This window comes from Heteronotia binoei, chromosome 21, assembly GCF_032191835.1.
Source record: "Heteronotia binoei isolate CCM8104 ecotype False Entrance Well chromosome 21, APGP_CSIRO_Hbin_v1, whole genome shotgun sequence".
Lineage (NCBI taxonomy): Eukaryota > Metazoa > Chordata > Lepidosauria > Squamata > Gekkonidae > Heteronotia > Heteronotia binoei.
The window spans coordinates 170,408,530-170,426,440 of record NC_083243.1 but is presented as its reverse complement, the minus strand read 5'-3'; the positions used below and the strand labels follow the sequence as shown (position 1 = coordinate 170,426,440).

General features: G+C 44.1%; 1 protein-coding gene across 5 annotated transcripts; it reads left to right on the top strand.

Annotated features, from left to right (window-relative positions):
- Nucleotides 1–2,386: 2,386 nt before the first annotated feature.
- CLP1 (cleavage factor polyribonucleotide kinase subunit 1) lies at nt 2,387–9,407 on the top strand. Of its 5 annotated transcripts, none has more exons than XR_009556590.1 (4): nt 2,387–2,492; nt 3,523–4,170; nt 8,176–8,975; nt 9,104–9,407. XR_009556590.1 is itself a non-coding variant. In XM_060262087.1 (3 exons), the coding sequence occupies exons 2-3, from the start codon at nt 3,565–3,567 to the stop codon at nt 8,845–8,847; spliced, it is 1,278 nt and encodes a 425-aa protein (XP_060118070.1). In that variant the 5' UTR covers nt 2,387–2,492; nt 3,523–3,564; the 3' UTR covers nt 8,848–9,407. The 5 variants fall into 5 exon arrangements, 2 of the variants coding, with proteins under 2 accessions (XP_060118070.1, XP_060118069.1); XR_009556589.1 differs by having other exon boundaries at nt 2,412–2,492; nt 8,176–8,986; XM_060262087.1 differs by having other exon boundaries at nt 8,176–9,407.
- Nucleotides 9,408–17,911: the final 8,504 nt, after the last annotated feature.

Genomic DNA, 17,911 nt, shown 5'->3' with positions numbered 1-17,911 from the left:
AGCTTTTTTGATGGTTGGGTCCGAGACTTTGGATGAAAAGGCTGCTTGGACTGGAGGGCCCTTCTCTTCCAGTACTCTTGTTGTTTCGGAGAGCACTGCCTTTTTGGGTAGGTGGGTCTCCAGGTTTTGGGTCGGCTGGTTTGGATGAGTGGTTGAGTGACACCCAAGCGCTTAGCCTGCTTCCGCCCATCATCCACGGAAGTGAGCACCTCATCAGTGGACGCGTGGAACAAGCCCTGACCATCAAAGAGAAGGTCCTCGATTTTTTGCTTGATGTCGGGTTGCAAGTTTGTTGACCTGAGCCATGCATGGCGTCTGAGGGCGACAGAAGAGGCCATTATTCTGGACGAGCACAATACAGCTTGCCGGATGGAGTTGATCTGCTGCTTGCTGACTCTTGAGAGCTCAGCCACAAGGTTTAAAAACCTCTTGCTGGGAGGAAACAGGTAGGGCCTGGATCAATGGTGTGAACTGGTTGGCTAAGTTGTAAGCGTATGCAGAAAAGTAGGCAAGATAGTTGTTTATCTTGGAATTTGTGGCGGCCAGGGAGTAGATCTTGTGGTTAGGAAGAAACTGAGTGGGAGGTGCGGCTTCCGGTCGCTCCAGGCATGTGCAGTCAATGCCTGCTCCCCAGAGCAAAACAGAAGTCGCACCAAGAAAGATGCTCCTAGTGAGCTATTGGAGTCTCCAAGGTATGGAACCGTTGCTGAAGGCAAGACCCATGTGCGTGACTGCACAGAGACCACGATGAAGATCTGGGCTAAAATCAATAAAATGAATTTTAACGGGAATAAATGTAAAGTTCTGCATTTAGGTAGGAAAAATCCAATGCATGGTTATAGGATGGGGGAGACTTGTCTTAGCAGTAGTATGTGCGAAAAGGATCTAGGGGTCTTAGTGGATCATATGCTGAACATGAATCAGCAATGTGATGCGGTGGCTAAAAAGGCAAATGCAATTTTGGGCTGTATCAACAGAAGTATAGTGATGTGATGGTTTGGTATCGCTTTACTCTGCTCTGGTAAGACCTCACCTGGAGTATTGTGTTCAGTTTTGGGCACCACATTTTAAGAAGGATATAGACAAGCTGGAACGGGTCCAGAGGAGGGTGATGAAGAAGGTGAGGGGTCTAGAGACCAAGTCCTATGAGGAAAGGTTGAAGGAGCTGGGGATGTTTAGCCTGGAGAGGAGGCGGCTGAGAGGTGATATGATCACCATCTTCAAGTACTTGAAAGGCCATATTGAGGATGGTGTGGAATTGTTTTCTGTGGCCCTGGAAGGTAGGACCAGAACCAATGGGTTGAAATTCAATCAAAAGAGTTTCCGGCTCAACATTAGAAAGAACTTCCTGACCGTTAGAGCGATTCCTCAGTGGAACAGGCTTCCTCGGGAGGTGGTGGGCTCTCCTTCCTTGGAGGTTTTTAAACAGAGGCTGGATGGCCATCTGACAGCAATGAAGATCCTGTGAATTTAGGGGGAGGTGTTTGTGAGTTTCCTGTATTGTGCAGGCTGTTGGACTAGATGACCCTAGAGGTCCCTTCCAACTCTATGATTCCATGATTCATTGTCTCACATACTTGGAAAATCAACATTCCCCCCCCCCCCAATGATTTTTTTGTTTAAAATGCCGAAAGGAAATTATTTATGGTCCTTAGGGCAAAAGACAAGAATGTCCACAGTGCTATAATAGACTGAATTCTTCATGCAGCAGTCATGAACTGACACTGACAATGATCACAAGAGGTTCATGCTCCACCGCTGGGATCTTAGCACTTCCCGGAAGCAGTGACATTCTCCCCATTCCTTTGCATGGTTGTTTGCTAAGCGTGCTATGCCAAAAGCCAGTTTCTGCAGTCTTCATTGCATGGTGTCAGCACACACCATGCGATCTGAACCCAGAGTCGCACAGTCTGGCTGCAGTCACACATGCTAAATAATGCTGCTTCAATCCAATTTCAGTGCACTTCCATCCTGGATTTTGCCAGTTCACACAGCAAAATCCAGTTTGAAAGTGCATTATTTAGCATGTGTGACCGCAGCCTCTGAATCCTTGCACGATCTATGAAAGGTCGAAGGGGAAAGTGCCTTTTAATCGTGCAATCGGTTTAGCGATAATCAGTCTGAAATGTCGTTGTTGGCGCTGACGTGGTGAAATACTTGGTAACCACTGTTCACTAAGAGGCACGGCCCGGGAGAAAAAACATACTTGTTCCATGCATTCTTGCTTTACTATTTGGACAGCAGAACTCACAATGAAGAAATAAAAGGCAAAATCGAAGGTAATAAACTACATTTCCCAGAAGGCTATGCTCCAAGTACTCAAGTCCGTCCCGTCTCCCATGATCTGCATGCGCATTTCCCATTCAGTTAGAAAGGGCATCCCGTTAGAAAGCTCTAGGAGCATGCGCGACGTCTCGACGTTTCTCCTTACTTCCGGAGCAGCTTACACTTCGCGCGGTTCTTGCTTGGGGTTCTTGCTGTGGATTCTCTAGGTGGGTGGTCGACCTCTGTTTCCCCAAGGCTCAGGCACCGTTCCCTTGGTAACGCTCCGCCGTGTGGCAACGTCCTCTGCTTGGTGTGACGCGGAAAACAGTGAGAGCAGAGCGGTCCCTTAACCTCTTGATCGGGCCTTCTAAGGGTCGATGTTGACGAATGGCCCTGCTTAAACCGTGTAGGCTCTTTCTTAGCTGTTGAAGCAGTGAAACGAACAATAGTGATGGGGTGTGATTATTGGGGGTTGGAGCGCCACTGGGGAAAGAGTGTATTAACTAGTGTCAACGAAATACAACGTATACCTTTGCCCGATCCTAATTTTGGGTTTAATCTGGAATGATTTCAACTCCTTTGAAACAAATTGTATGAGGATAATCTCGCTGTTCAGATTGGCAAGTGGCAGCTGCTGGGGCCAGTTCTGACCCTATAAAACGTGTCATCTACCCTATTCCCCCTTCAGAAACAATAGTTTAGTGTGTGTGAATAAAATAGTGTTATAGGTTTGCTCATGTTTTAACACTTATTCTAAAACTAGTTGCTAAGCATGTACCTGAAGTCTAACAATCTTTCCTCCAAGGCATGCCCCTGCAAGCTCAAGTTTACAATCACTTCACTGACCAGTCGCTTTTCAGCTTATTGCATGTTGCCCAGGTCACAGTGTACTACAGTCCGAGAACAAGGGCAAATAAAATGTTTAGTGGTGCTTGTACAATTCAAAGATTAGTTTAAATAAAACAGTGTTCAGTTCAGTAACAATTCAAGCATAAGATGTTAACCAGTCTGAGGAAAATTCCTTTCCTGCCCAAATTATGATAATGACTTAGGTCCTAAGTGTGAACCACCCCATAAAAAGTCTGCCGTGAAAATGTTGTGAAAGCAACGTCATCCCAGAATTGAAAACTGATGCTTGCACAGGGGACTACCTTTACCTTTAAGCGTGAAAGTAACACACCTGTTTCTTTTGTCAGATATAACTTTTATATAAATGGGATTTCAGGAAAGAAAATACTTCTGCATTCCTCTTAACAGGAGTCCACGTTTTATGCCCATAGTAGTTGCAAGGAGAACAGGATGGCAGAGGAAGCTGGGGATGAAAAGAAACTGGTGGCCAAGTTTGAACTGGAGAGGGAAACAGAGCTCCGCTTTGAGGTTGAAGCCTCACAAATTGTCCAGCTGGAGCTCCTGACAGGCATGGCTGAGATCTTTGGAACTGAACTGACACGCAACAAGAAATTCACCTTTGATGCTGGTGCTAAAGTGGCTGTCTTCACTTGGCATGGCTGCTCAGTGCAGCTGACTGGCCGGACTGAAGTGGCCTATGTGTCCAAAGACACCCCCATGCTGCTGTACCTCAACACTCATACAGCCCTGGAGCAGATGCGGTGGCAGGCTGAACGTGAAGATGAACGGGGACCTCGGGTCATGGTGGTGGGCCCCACAGATGTAGGCAAGTCAACTGTTTGCCGCCTGCTACTGAATTATGCTGTGCGCTTAGGGCGCCGACCCACTTTTGTAGAGCTAGATGTAGGCCAGGGCTCAATCTCGATCCCAGGCACTATGGGGGCTCTCTACATTGAGCGTCCTGCAGATGTTGAAGAAGGCTTCTCAGTTCAAGCCCCCCTGGTGTATCACTTTGGGTCCACCACACCTGGTACTAACATCAAGCTCTATAATAAGGTGAGTAAGGGGTCTGGAGTCATGTGAATTTATTGACGTTCTCTTGTCCACAAACTATCAGCCTCGTGTCAACAAGGGTGAGATCCTTCATAATAGCGGCCCCAGTCCTGCAGATCTAGCTATCTCACAAAGTGTGTGCCTTTTGGGAACTCCTTAGGTTATATAGGGTATGCCCCTTTTTGGCGGCAGCCTTTGATTTCAGCTGTGTCTTCACCATCCATGCATCCTGTCTTGCTTGATAGTGGATAGATTTTAACCAGGATAGATTTTTAATCATTTTTATATTTTAAAGTTTATTTATTGTATTTCTAGTACTGTTGTTATCAGGTGTATTTTATATGCTGTTAACGGCCCCAAGTCCAGTTCAGGGACAAGGGATATAAATTTCATAAATAAAATAAATAGGCTGAAACTGGCCCACCTTGTGCAAGGAGGGAGGAGGTGGTAGGAAAGGAGGAGATGCTATAGAGCACAGGTGTCAAACTCGTCAGGAAAGCTGGATCTGACATAAATGTCACTTTGTTGGGCCAGGCCATGTGTGCCATAAAATGTATTGCTAGGTACTGTAGATATGAACTTTAAAAGAATAAAGGCAAAGCCAATTAATGATATTATTTTTTACTCAAAATACAAATAAAAGCAATTGATTCCTAGCAATGAAATCAAATGATTTACTGGGGAACCCACAGAAGCCCCAATAAATGTTTTGAATCATATGCAAGACAAGGTTTTTTCCTGAGGAATATCATAAAGGGTGGGGAGATACCATAAAAGGGGGAGAAGAAATCTTACATTTCCATATTTTTTTTGTGTATATAGCACTTTTAGGAGACAAGCCATCTTCCTTGCAAACAAAGTTTATTTATTGTAGTTTTTCCAGTAACTCCCCCCGCCAAATACACCCAGCCTCAGCATCTCAGCATGGCCATAATCCATCTTTTACTCATTGTTTCCTCTTTTCCCCATCCTATTTCTGAGGATCTCAATGAGACACACTGGACTCCCTCCTCTTCCACCCCATCCTTACCACTACCACCAACCCTGTGAGGTGGGCCAGGCTGAGCGGTCAGCCCAAGATGACAAGGTCCTGGCTTTGGGGGGTGGGATCCTGAACTTGGCTCTCTCAGATCCCCCCATGCCCCAGGTCTCAGCCATCCTGCATTTCCCATCCTGCATTTACTCTGACCTGTGCGCCATACTCATTGACCCGTCTGAGTGAGCAAACAGCAAAGCCTGACAAATATAAAATTGTCTTCTTGTTGTCAACTCGGAACCAATTGGTAATTGAAAGTGTTGCAGAATTTTTATATTTAGCATCTAGGAGGCGCTTAATGTATTTGCAATATGATGGATGGATTGGTTCCTCGTTATGTTCGATATCATGCCAATAAAGGTTATTTAATTGAGGTGGAGGGGAGCAGGGAGGTTGCTATCCTCTACTTGTCCTGACACTCTGCTTCCCAGCTCTACAGCTCTTCAGACTTGTGGAGGTGACAGCAGCACCCATTTTCCCCTTCACTCCTCCACTTGTTTCTGAGGCTGGGACATCTTTCCCCTCAGAGTGGCATGCACTAGACAGGTATGTGTGGGCATAAAACCTAAACAGTTAAGTAGTTTAAAGTGAATAAGTTTCATGCTAAAAGCACACTGTAAAAATGGTGTTGAGAGATTATCCCCTTAATTATAAACCTGAGTAAACAGTAACATTTTGGCCAGATGTCTAAAAAAAGAGCAATTCAGGTGGGTAGCTATGTTGGTCTGAAACAGTAGAACAAAGGTTGAGTCCAGTGGCAGCTTTAAGGCCAACCAAATTTTATTCAATGTATGAGCTTTTGTGTGCATGCACATTTCCTCAGATAGTGAGCAGCATTGGCTTCAGGTGAGTCTCAAGGGGAAGGGCATTCCATATATCAGGTGCCACTACTGAAAAAGTGCTGTCTCTGGTTGCCACCTGCTTCACCACTGAAGGCAGGAGCATGGAGAGTAGAACTTGTGAGAAAGACTTTAACTGGGGTGTTGGACAGTATGAGAGGAAGCTGTAGTTCAGATACCTGGATCATAAGCCATTTAGGGATTTAAAGGTAAGAGCCAGCACTTTGATTTGTGCTGTGAAACATATGGTTAGCCAGTGCAGATTTTTCAGCAGAGGTGATATGATCCCTAAGAGAAGCCATGTTGGATCAGGCCAATGGCCCATCCAGTCCAACACTCTGTGTCACACAGTGACCAAAAAAACCCCAAGTGCCATCAAGAGGTCCACCAGAGGGGCTAGAAGCCCTTCCACTGTGCCCCCCCCCCACAAACACAAGAATGCAGAGCATCACTGCCCCAGACAGAGAGTTCCAACAATAAGCTGTGGCTAATAGCCACTGATGGACCTCTGCTCCACTTGCTATCCATTCCCCTCTTGAAGCTGTCTATGCTTGTAGCCACCAAGCTTGTAGCCGCCACGCTTGTAGCTTGTATCCCTATATCCAGTCAACATCAATAACTTGGCTGCTGCATTTTGGATCAACCGAAGTTTCTATTTTTAAATGTATTACGGTAATCTAACCTTGATGTAATCACAGCATGGATCTCTGTGGCCAGATCATACTTATTGAAAAACAGCTGGAGCTAGTCTATCAGCTAAAGCCGGTAAAAAACATTCAGTACCACAGAGGAGACCTGGGCCTCCAATCATGATCTAGGATCCAGCAGTACTCCCAAGCTGTGAACCAATTCCTCCAGTAATCTTAAACATTCTTAATTCTATATGCAGAGTTAGGTTCTTAGTGACCTTGGATCTTATAGAATCGCCTACCTGATGAGGTCTGGCAGGCTCCCACTCTCCTGCCATTTTGTAAACTGTAAAACTGAATTATTCAGGAGGGCATTTTTACACAGGTAATAGGGCTGTACTATGATGGAATGGTTCAGAAACGTTTGAATAAAGGGACTATGTACTGTATTTGTATCATACACATCTGTTGCTATATGTATTATCTTACAATGTAATTTCTGCATTATTTAACATCACGTTGATATTTGCACTTTGTTTTAGATTTCTGCAATTCTGATCCTATTACATTTTGTTTGATGTCCCATCATGTTGATTGTATTGACTTACTCTGTGTAATCTACCATGACTCTCAGTGAGGAAGGAGGACTATAAATAATGTAAATAAAATTTTGAAAAATGGGAAGAGGGTCATAGCTCAATGCTACAATGTGTGTTACTTGGATAGTTTCTCAGATGCAACCCCAGCATCTCCATTTAGAAGGTTCTAGAGAGGGAAACCTGCCTGAGTCTCTGAAGAGTCTTTGCTAATCAAAATATACAATATTATCTATGTGCAGAACTGGCATCAGCATACCCTGAAGTGAGACAGGACAAAGGTTACAAGACATATGGTGATGAACTATCATTTTAGTGGCAGGATTATCAGGGAATCAGAGTGTAAAAGTGCCTGAATTGAAAACTGAACTGAACATTTATGTTATCCAAAATGTGTGAACCAATTCTGGCAGGGCCACTACTGTGGACCCTTCCCCCATATACACACTTACTTATTTGCTAGCACTCCACCATGCTCCCATCTGCATTCATGGCCCAGAGCCACTGGGAAGAGGGTTGAAGATGATTAGCATGGGCAATAAGAGAGCTCACAAGTGGGCAGGGGAAGGACACACAGGCAGGAAGTATGCAGATGGGGAAAGGGAAGGAGGGCATGTATGGATGCCTGGTGGTGAGTAGAAGAAAGCAAGCGGGTCCTTTAAAACCTGGAGCCAGCCCAGTCTTGGTGGGACAATGGTCTGACACAGTATAAGGCAGCCTCATATGTTCATAAAAGGACAACAGATTTATGCTTTTTCAAAAAGAAAAACAAAGTCTATGGTAAGATACACCTAAAACACCTTGAACTCTTTGCCGTTGAAACAGGCAGGACACAGAAAGTATGGGGTAGCCATTCTGAGTTTTAAGTATCCTAAATTTGTGTCGCTTTTGCTTCTTCCTTTCTTCAGATCACATCCCGCTTGGCAGATGTCTTCAATCAGCGCTGTGAGGTTAACCGTCGGGCTTCAGTCAGTGGCTGTGTCATCAATACCTGTGGATGGGTGAAGGGATCTGGGTACCAGGCACTTGTACATGCTGCTTCAGCCTTTGAAGTTGATGTTGTAGTAGTGCTGGACCAGGAGCGCCTTTACAATGAACTGAAGCGGGATCTGCCTCACTTTGTTCGAACAGTACTGCTCCCCAAGTCAGGTGGAGTGGTGGAGCGTTCCAAGGACTTCCGACGGGAGTTCCGTGATGAACGTATACGTGAATACTTCTATGGTTTCCGAGGATGCTTCTATCCACATGCCTTTGATGTCAAGTTCTCAGATGTCAAGATATACAAGGTGGGAGCTCCCACCATCCCTGACTCATGTTTGCCTCTGGGCATGTCACAAGAAGATAACCAGCTCAAGCTGGTACCAGTCACACCTGGACGTGACATGGTACACCATTTGTTAAGTGTTAGTACTGCTGATGGCACTGATGAGAACATCTCTGAGACTAGTGTGGCTGGTTTCATTGTAGTCACTGGAGTGGATCTGGAGCGGCAGGTCTTCACAGTGCTTTCACCAGCACCTCGTCCTTTGCCCAAGAATTTCCTGCTCATCATGGACATTCGTTTCATGGATCTTAAGTAAATTGACATCCTTATAGATAAAACCATTAAGATCATGACTGGAATAGCATTACCACATAGACAGGAAGTGATAATGAAAGGAATCCTCATAAGCGAAGAGCACAATTTGAACAATTTTGAAATAGTCCTGTAGAACAGGGGTGGCCAACGGTAGCTCTCCAGATGGTTTTTGCCTACAGCTCCCATCAGCCCCAGCCACTGGCCATGCTGGCTGGGGCTGATGGGAGTTGTAGGCAAAAAAAAAAACATCTGGAGAGCTACCATTGGCCACCCCTGCTGTAGAAAGAACCACTGAGTAGAATGGTAAGAGGTTGAAACTGGGAATATTTGTGGCTTTGTATTTATGAACTACCATAAAAGAGAAAAGAGGTGTGTACAAACATTAGCTAGCTTACGTTCTTCCTTTGGTCAACTTTCTTCCTCTTGAGTTTTCAGGCTCTGAAAGTGGAATCCTTTCTTATACTGTCATTGTCTCATCTCAGTGTGGTTATCTTGTTGAGAGGGCAAGATCTTTTATATATTTTTAAATGCCAATAAATTCCTAAAATGTTGCTTTTCTGATGGATGAGCATAGTTGTGCTTCTTTTTGAATCTAAAGTCTTTTCTTAACATTAACACACACACACACACACACTAGGGCTAGGCAAAGGGATTTGTTTTTATAAGAAACTTAACAATTATAAAAAAGAATGATTGCATTTATCAGGTAGAAACACCTAACATTTATCAAAATACTATGGTGGCCATTGTAAATAGCCACAAACACCACTGTCCATTTCCATACTGTAAACCAGGGGTCCTCAACCTACGGCCCGCGGGCCAGATGCGGCCCACTGAGGACGTTTATGCGGCCCGCCAGGTTATGGCAAAATCAGACCGGAAGTGACGTTCGACCTAAACTTGCGTTAGCAACGCACACTTCCGGCACTGGGCTGAGGCGGCAGAGACAGAGTGTGAGGTGATACCGAGGTGAGGTGAGTTCCCAGGCCAGGGTGTGTGGTGTGGGGAAGGGAGAGAGATGCAGAAGACGGAGAACTGACGGCCCGCGGCCTTGTACAGTAACGGCAGTCCGGCCCTCCAACAGTCTGAGGGACAGTGAACTGGCCCCCTATTTAAAAAGGTTGAGGACCCCTGCTGTAAACTAACAGACACATAGAAGGAAAAAGGTTACAAGAACCCATATGGTGATGCACTGTTATTTTAGTGACAGGATTATCAGGGAATTAAAGTGTAAAAGTGCCGGAATTGAAAACTGAACTGAACATTTATGTTGTCCAAAATGTGAACCAATGTTTAAAGTTCCTGTTGAACCTGAACCCTGTCCACCCCTAAATAAGACCACTGGTTCAGGTTTGAATTTAAAAAGCCATGTTGAGGTCCATGACTGGCTTAAACCAGGATTAAACAAGGCTATGTATTTGAGAGGATTTCTGTATACTCTCAAAGTTGGTCTAGGCATCAGTGCTCCCTACCAAAGCTGGGAAGGAGTAGGCGGGATGAAGGTCTGCTGGTTAAACCCTGCAGTTCAGTCTAGAGCAGGCAGTGAAGTTAAACATCCTGGTGAAGGAAGTGAGAGGAGGAACACTTTTGTTCACTTCAGGGTGCTTTCCTTCATGCTGTAGTTCACAGCCAGTCTCTGTAACCTTTAAAATGGCAGTTGAAACACATTTTCCCCCTTTTGATCTAATTGTTCAATTGTGAGTTCCCTGCCTATTTGCTTTTATGGTGGTTAGGAGAGCCCAGGCAATGCAGAGTTCGGCAGCCTCCCAGTGTCTAGGCTTTGAGTTAGGTAGGTCCGAGAGAGGGAATTTAGCAGCATAGCTATACATATTGCAAGTGCTATTATATTACTATTTTCATTATTAATTAATAACCCATGATTTATATGTTATTTTTCCTTCCCCCACTTCAGGTTTTAAGTTGTTATGTATGTTGTAGGCTTTTATTTTTTAATTTTTTTTAAATTAAGCATAGGATGCAGTATTCCAGTTATACGAATGACCTTCATAAGATGAATACATTTAAAATGTTTCACTAACTACATCTGAAGTGGTTAGTTCAGGTTTGCCAAACCAATAACCAAACCTTTATTGGCTTGAGTTCAGCTACTTCCATCACAACTAAAATTGAGCCTTGATCGACTAACAATGTAATACATGTATTGATGAAGGCTGCTTAATAGAAAAGTAGAATGTAAAAATGTTAGACATCAGGAAATACATATTAAGGATTTTTAAAATTTCCATCTGTTTTCTTGGAGCACAATATTGATCTATGACTGTGTTAATTACCATTCAAGATAGTTTCACATTAATTCTGTAAACACTGGAATAGAGACTACTGTCAGTCAAGCAATCAGCATTATTCTGTATAACTACTCTTACCCTTCTCACTGTCCACTGTGTGGATTGCAGTTGCTAGATTTTCCCTCATAATATGCTGATGAAATACAATCAAGTGCCTCAGCAGCTGTATTTGGGAAGTGATACTGAGGAAATTTGGGAAGTGATACTGCGTGTATTTTAGAAGTTTTGATGGTTAGCTTCAACTTTTAGGTCAGCCTTCCCTGAAAAACAGGGCTCAGAGTGGCATACAACAGTGATAAAATTACAAGTCTTTCAAGAGGTTTCAACAATTTTTAAAAATACATAAAAATACAATTACAGAAGCCTAAGCCAATCTGACAGTGATAATTCTGGAGTCTCATTGCCTTGTAGAGGAGGAAGGCAGGGAAAGAAAGAGGAGGAGTGGCAGACTAGATGGAAGACTGTTGTCCTCAACCAAAGCCTGGCAGAACATCTCTGCTTTGCAACAAGTCCGGCAGGGCATGGACAATGCTGGCTGTCCATTAGACAGCCCTAAGCGGCTGCCTAGGATGCAGCCTGAGGGGGGGGGGTGCCAATTTAGGCCCTCCCATCCACCCTCGCCTCCTCCATGAGGGAAATAGGTGAGTGCAGCAGCAGGGTTCCTATGCCTTGGAGTGTGCACACTGCCCAGCTGCTGTTACTTCTGGAAGTTAAAACATATATATTAAAACAGTTAAAATAGGAATTAAAATAGACAGCCATTAGCCACAGAGTCAGAGATCGGAGCTGCTGAGTACAGAGCTTCTGGAAAGCGGGCCCATACAGACAGGGCTGCAGTAGGGAGGCCAACTTAATTAGACACCCGTCACTTCAACCAGAGGCTTGGGGGAATAGCTCCATTTTGCAGGCCCTGCGTAATGGTAAAAGGTTTGGCAGGGCCCTAATCTCAAGGGGGAGCATGTTCCATCAGGTTGGAACCAGGGCAGAAAATGCCCTGGCCCTGGTTGAGGCTTATTGGACCAAGGACAACCAATAAACGCTGGTTGGCTGAGTGTAAAGCTCTTCAGGATACATATGGGGACCAGGCCATGCAAGGCTTTGAAGGCTATTACCAACACCTTGAAACGGATCTGGTACTCAATTGGTAACCAGTGCAGTTGACGAAGCACCGACTGAATGCAAGCCCGCAAAGGCAATGCAATCAGGTCTCAATTAATTACATGTCAATCATAATGTAGTAGAGTCATTAACAGGACAGGAATTTTTGAATGGCACCATCTCTCTGTATCTACAGAAAGGCTTGTGTCCCATTGTCGCTATGTGGTGGCAAAGGAGAAGACCACGGATTCATAGGGCCAGAGTATATTGAGCGATCCTCCTCTTAGTCATATCTAGATTTATTGTATACATTTCTAATGTTCTAGAAATGTTGACTGGGAGTGTGAAGGCTCAAAACACTGATTGCAGAACTTCATGTGGTAAATTCTTCATATTCCATTTGGAATGGCTATCACTAACCATAGGGAGACAGTTTACAAAGGCACCTCTTTCGGCTATATAACCTGTGCTTCAACCTTTCGATTTTGCTCTGAAGTTTTAATTAGTCTGGGAGTAGGACACAATGGAAGAGCCACGTGGCGCAGAGTGGTAAAGCTGCAGTACTGCAGTCTGAGCTCCCTGCTAACGACCTGAGTTCGATACCAGCAGAAGCTGGTTTCAGGTAGCTGGCTCAGGTTAACTCAGCCTTCCATCCTTCCGAGGTCAGTAAAATGAGTACCCAGCTTGCTGGGGGGAAAGTGTAGATGACTGGGGAAGGCAATGGCGAACCACCCCATAAAAAGTCTGCCGTGAAAACGTGAAAGCAACGTCACCCCAGAATCGGAAATGAAACGACTGGTGCTTGCACAGGGAACTACCTTTACCTTTTAGGACACAATGGAGAACGGCCTACTTCTGTTATACATACCATTTTCTACAGAGCATAGGCTGGCTGCTAGGATAACATGAAACACTCTAAAAAGGTAGCCCAGGCCAGCCCAATCTTGTCAGATCTCAGAAGCTAAACATGTTTGGCCCTGGCTAATATTTGGATGGGTGACCTCCAAAGAATATGAGGGGCATGACACAGAGGGCAGGGAATGGCAACCCACCTCTGAAATGTCTCTCGCTTTAAAAACATCGAGCTTGCCATCTAGTCATGCATAATGCTGCAAGAGCAAGAACTTCCGACTGCCAGACAAGCTTAGGATCTCCTGATTATACTTCACACACCGCCATTTTATTAATTAATTATTACTCTAAAAAGGTTGAACCAAAGACTTTATTTTGGTGAGACCACGCAAACACAGTGCAGTAAATGGGCTGTGTAGAAAAACATAACTAAATAGTATTGATTGTAGCTGACTATATATAATCAGACCCCATCTGTATTTTAAACTTTGTCGTTATAGTGGAAATATACTAGAAATAAATTAACTCTGTACCAAAATAACAGCAATATGTTGAGGAACTTGTTTAAGACTCATCAAGGGCTATTTCACCAACTACAAGGGCAGATGCAGACTGGTCACTGAATGTATGCTCAACAGGCAACTGCAGCCCACCACAGCTCTCCCAGCTAATGTTCCTTTACAAAATAGGTACTTGCTGCATTCACACTTTATATTTTTGGTCAGTATATAACTGTACACACCTTTTAGATAATTATAAAATACTCTTAAATGAGGCGGTTTGGAAACCTCAGAACACAGCTGCTGGATTGCTAACTGATATCTCCTATAGGTAGCTTGGTGTTGAAACACTCTTGTATTAATTCACTGTCTCTTGTCTTAAGGTCTCAACTCTCAAAAGTGCTGCTTAACACTTTTTAATTCCTAAATGGCTTATCTGAAGGGCACTTGTTCGGAATAAAAAGCATTACATGGATTTTCCCCCCATGTTTTTGGATTTTGCATGGACCAAAATGCTTATAAAACCTCTACAGTCGGCTCCCCCCAGATCCTCCTATGATTTTCAAAGTCGGATAGTTCAGCATTATGAGCAGGGCCTTCTAAGTTGCAGTGCCTTGAAGAAGAAGAAGATATTGGATTTATATCCCGCCCTCCACTCCGAAGAGTCTCAGAGCGGCTCACAATCGCCTTTACCTTCCTCCCCCACAACAGACACCCTGTGAGGTGGGTGGGGCTGGAGAGGGCTCTCACAGCAGCTCCCCTTTCAAGGACAACCTCTGCCAGAGCTATGGCTGACCCAAGGCCATGCTAGCAGGTGCAAGTGGAGGAGTGGGGAATCAAACCCGGTTCTCCCAGATAAGATTCCGCACACTTAACCACTACACCAAACTGGCTCTCCCTAGGATGTAGAGTATCCAAGTGGCTTGAGCAAAAGTATCCTATCTCTTTAATAGAGGAATAATGTGTGGAATTGGTCAACTTAAAATTGTCATGGCATGGAGATAAATAATATCCCACTGAGCCTGCTTGCCAGGAGGGCAGGATACAAATCAAAATAAATAAAAAGGACAGGACATTTTCCTCCAAGCATGCTTGCAACCCTACTTTGATGTAGAAAGCTGCTACTTTCAGATATGTATCTAACACAAAGCCTTCCGAATTTCTTGCACCAGTTGCAAATATATTTGTGTCATCCTAAGCAGAGTTATGCCCTATGCAGTCTATTGACTTTAGCAGACTTAAACAGGTGTAACTCTTCCTAGGATGACACTGTTATTTGCCCAGATATTTATGCAACTTATCTTTAAAACAAATTCGTTCTCTTCATGCCATATAGTCTAAGGAACGTTGACCTAACAATTCTGTTTTTGACACTGCTCTGTATAGGATTTTTCCCCTCCTTACCTGTGTTTTATTAGAGTTACCATTGAACATAGCATCGTTGAACATAATGAAACCTATTTAAGAGTACACACACTGGCCTGTACTGGAGGTTCTTAATTTGTAATTTACCAATTTTTGTAGTTTTTCTTGTCAGTACTTCTCCATGCTGTTGATTTTTTTATTGTGATTTTATTTTAATTGCTATTTTATTTTAATTTCAAGCACCCCGAGAACAATTTGTTTGTGCAGCAGAATACAATGTTTTAAAATCATAAAACCATGTAGTAATGTACAAGTGACCCTTCAAAATGCAAAGACACCACCCCTACCCCAGAAGACTGTTAGTCTTACGCTATGGTTATTCAATCAAATCACATGTTTTCAGCCTAATTCTACTACATTGCAGCCTGCTTCAGAATAATAAAATCTAAGCTGTCAACAGGCCTGGAGAAAACTACCCCATCCTTTTAAAAGAGGTTGAATGAATTGTCCTGGAATTTCTTTGACAAACTGGGTCACCCTAAAGGTTGAATCTGGAAACAACCATATCCCAAACCTCAGACTCCTTAACAGAAAAACAGAATTTTACATGCATGGGTCCAAAAGAAGCAGGCTCAAGGGCCTTGATTTGAGTTTACACAATACATTTATAGAAATTAGAAAAAAAATGGTTACAACTTCCAACTTACACCTTTTGGAGGGAAAAAGGTGCCGCCCTGAGCCACTTGGTGGGAAGGGCGGGATATAAATCATAAAATAAATAAATAAAATGTTATTGGTTAAGAGCTTAATGGTCTAACAAATCTATGCTACTGTCTAAGCATGTGACACTTCTTTTACCCAGTTTCTGATGACATCACTTGGAACTGCAAAGCATGCGGGGTGTGTTGACATCACTTGGAAGTAACATCATTGCATCATCAAAGCTGCACACAGCGGTCTAGGTTTGGGGCAAAAACTAAATGTTTTTTTTTTGGAGGAGGGCTGCAAAACCATAAAGTTTGCTCAAAAACAAGAGCATCATTGCACAATGTTGGCAATGCAATGTCACTTAAGTGACAGCATCACATCAGGGATGTTGTGCAACAGCATCCTGTTTGGGGGTGGGATTTCCCTGGGTGGCCAGTGGCGGATTGGAGCCCCAAAGACCAGGGATCTCCTGGTTGGCTGGGGTCTGGCAACCCTATTCTGAACTAGTCCACACCGGTTTAAGTGCACCTGTTGCTGTCAATCACAGACATGTCAGTCTCTGGCCAAATGCTCAATCCAAGTTTTGATTCTAGAAATTTTGACAGAATATTTATCACGTGATGTTATTTACCTCTATGTCCTGAAAAGCTTCAGCTCCCCCTCTTCACATATTAAGTTGCTATTAAGGGGGTAGCAGGGCATTTTTTCCCTAACCTGTTTGAAACTCTGCCCAGATATTTTTTTTTTTCATACATGCTGGCCATGGTAAAAGTGGTTTAAATAAAATCCTCTTTTGAAATGTGGCATCCAAACATTAATTATGTGTGAAATACCCTGTAAAGAGCAGCATGTTTGGAACTGCAAATTTAAAGCAGGACTCAGACTCTCTGTGTGATACTGGATGCCTCACTATCAAGTGGTTGCCAAATCAGCCTTCTTTCATCTTCAGCATGTTCAGCAACTAGTCCCTTACCTCTCCTCCTGCAACATGGCTACAGTGATCTATGCAGCAGTCATTCCTAGATTAGACTATTGCAACTCACTGTACACAGGCCTACCCTTGTAACGATCCAGAAATTGTAGCTAGTGCAAAATGCAGCAGTACACATGTTGTTGGTGACATCAAGTCGCACATTCAGCCAGCGTTGTGCAGGCTGCACTGACTGCTGACAGAGTAGGATTATCAATCCCCAAGTGGGGGCAGGGTATCCCCTGGTTTGGAGGTCCTCCCCCCCCACTTCAGGGGCATTGAAAGTGGGGGGCGGGAATGTCTCCTGGGCATTCCATTATTCCCTATGGAGACCGATTCCCATAGGGTATAATGAAACTTGATCAGGGGGTATCTGGAGCTTGTGGGGGGGCTGTTTTTTGAGGCAGTGGCACCAAATTTTCAGCACAGCATCCAGTGTCTCTTCTCAACCCCCCCCTTTCAAAAAGATTGGACCAGGGGTCGAATTCTATAAGCTCCAAAAGAAAGTGCCCCTATCCATTATTCTAAAGGGAGGGAGGGCATTTAAAAGGAGCATGGTCCCTTTAAATGCGATGGCCAGAATTCCCTTCAGAGTTCAATTGTGCTTGTCACACCCTTGCTCCTGGCTCCACCACAAAAGTCTCCTGGCTCCACCCCCAAAGCCCCCAGATATTTCTTGAGTTGGACCTGGCAACCCTCCGACAGAGTTCCAGATCCATTTCAAGGTGTTGATTCTAACCTTTAAAGCCAAATGCCAAGAGACCAACATGCGGGACCACCTCTCCTCTTATGTACTCCAAAGGGCCTTACAATTGGCTGACCAACATCTGCTGGTAATCCCTGGCCCAAAAGACGTCCATCTAGCCAACCATGGCCAGGGCCTTTTCAGCTCTAACTCTGACCTGGTGGGATGAGATCCCCACAGAGATCAGGACTCTGTAGGACTTGTTACAGTTCTGCAGGGACTGTTAATGGAGCTGTTCCCCCTGGCTTTGTTGAGCCAGCAGATATCCAATATGCTTGGCCCCTCCTGCTCAAACTATTGGCTGAAATCATCATGAAATTGCTTGGTTGCTTGGCTCTAACAACTTGGGAACCCATTGATCAGATCTGACTTGAACTAAAACTTGAAACACACTGTGGTTTTAATTGATGTGATTTTTGATATGGTTTACTGTATTAACCCTTAGTGGTAACCAGTGTTCCCTCTAAACTCACAGATTTTGTCTTAGCTCAGGAAGGATGACCCCAGAGCACACTAATTTA

Coding starts and splice junctions, on each gene's coding strand:
- CLP1 (XM_060262087.1), top strand. CDS start 3,565: ATGGCAGAGGAAGCTGGGGATGAAAAGAAACTGGTGGCCAAGTTTGAA. Junction 4,171..8,175: donor ACATCAAGCTCTATAATAAG/GTGAGTAAGGGG, acceptor TCCTTTCTTCAG/ATCACATCCCGCTTGGCAGA.